General features: G+C 58.8%; 1 protein-coding gene across 2 annotated transcripts in view; it reads right to left on the bottom strand.

The window, feature by feature from the left end:
* Positions 1-459, bottom strand: part of LOC119593934 (carbohydrate sulfotransferase 11-like) — a 53,303-nt gene that overhangs the window by 48,164 nt on the left and 4,680 nt on the right. For both annotated transcript variants that reach the window (XM_037942952.1, XM_037942953.1), the window contains one exon: positions 150-384. In XM_037942952.1, the coding sequence (XP_037798880.1) occupies positions 150-384 (235 nt within the window). The remainder of the gene's footprint in view (positions 1-149; positions 385-459) is intronic.

The following is a 459-nucleotide window of genomic DNA, read 5'->3' as shown; positions in this document are numbered from 1 at the left end:
TAGTCATCTCTCCCTTAAAATTCCTCCCCTCCCCCCCTTTTACAATTCGTCATCTCCCTCTCAAAAAATCGCTAATAAATCGCTCTGTTCATCCCCCTACCCTCCCCTAACTAACCCTCCCCCCCCTAAACCCCAGGCCATCCTCTCACCGCCTCGATCAGGAACCTCTCCTCCTCCGGCAGACTCTCGAAGCGCAGGACGTAATCGAAGGCCACCTGGCACGGCGAGCAGAAGGAGTAGTAGGGCGCCCAGTGCTCGTTGGGGGCGTTGCCCTTCGCCCGCTCCTCCAGCAGGTAATCCACGAACTCGGGGAAGGTCGGCTGGCAGTCCGCGCCGCGACGGGGCCGCCGGCCGAGCCTGGTCTGGATGTGGCACCGCAGCGCACTGTGGGCATTGTCGGGGCCGGACTGTTAGCTTTGTCAACTGATTGCATATTCATAAAATGAATCGCATGATTTG

The sequence above is a fragment of the Penaeus monodon genome, chromosome 33, assembly GCF_015228065.2.
Source record: "Penaeus monodon isolate SGIC_2016 chromosome 33, NSTDA_Pmon_1, whole genome shotgun sequence".
Classification (NCBI taxonomy): Eukaryota; Metazoa; Arthropoda; class Malacostraca; order Decapoda; family Penaeidae; genus Penaeus; species Penaeus monodon.
The sequence above is the reverse complement of the archived record's forward strand: the minus strand, read 5'-3'. Positions and strand labels throughout refer to the sequence as shown.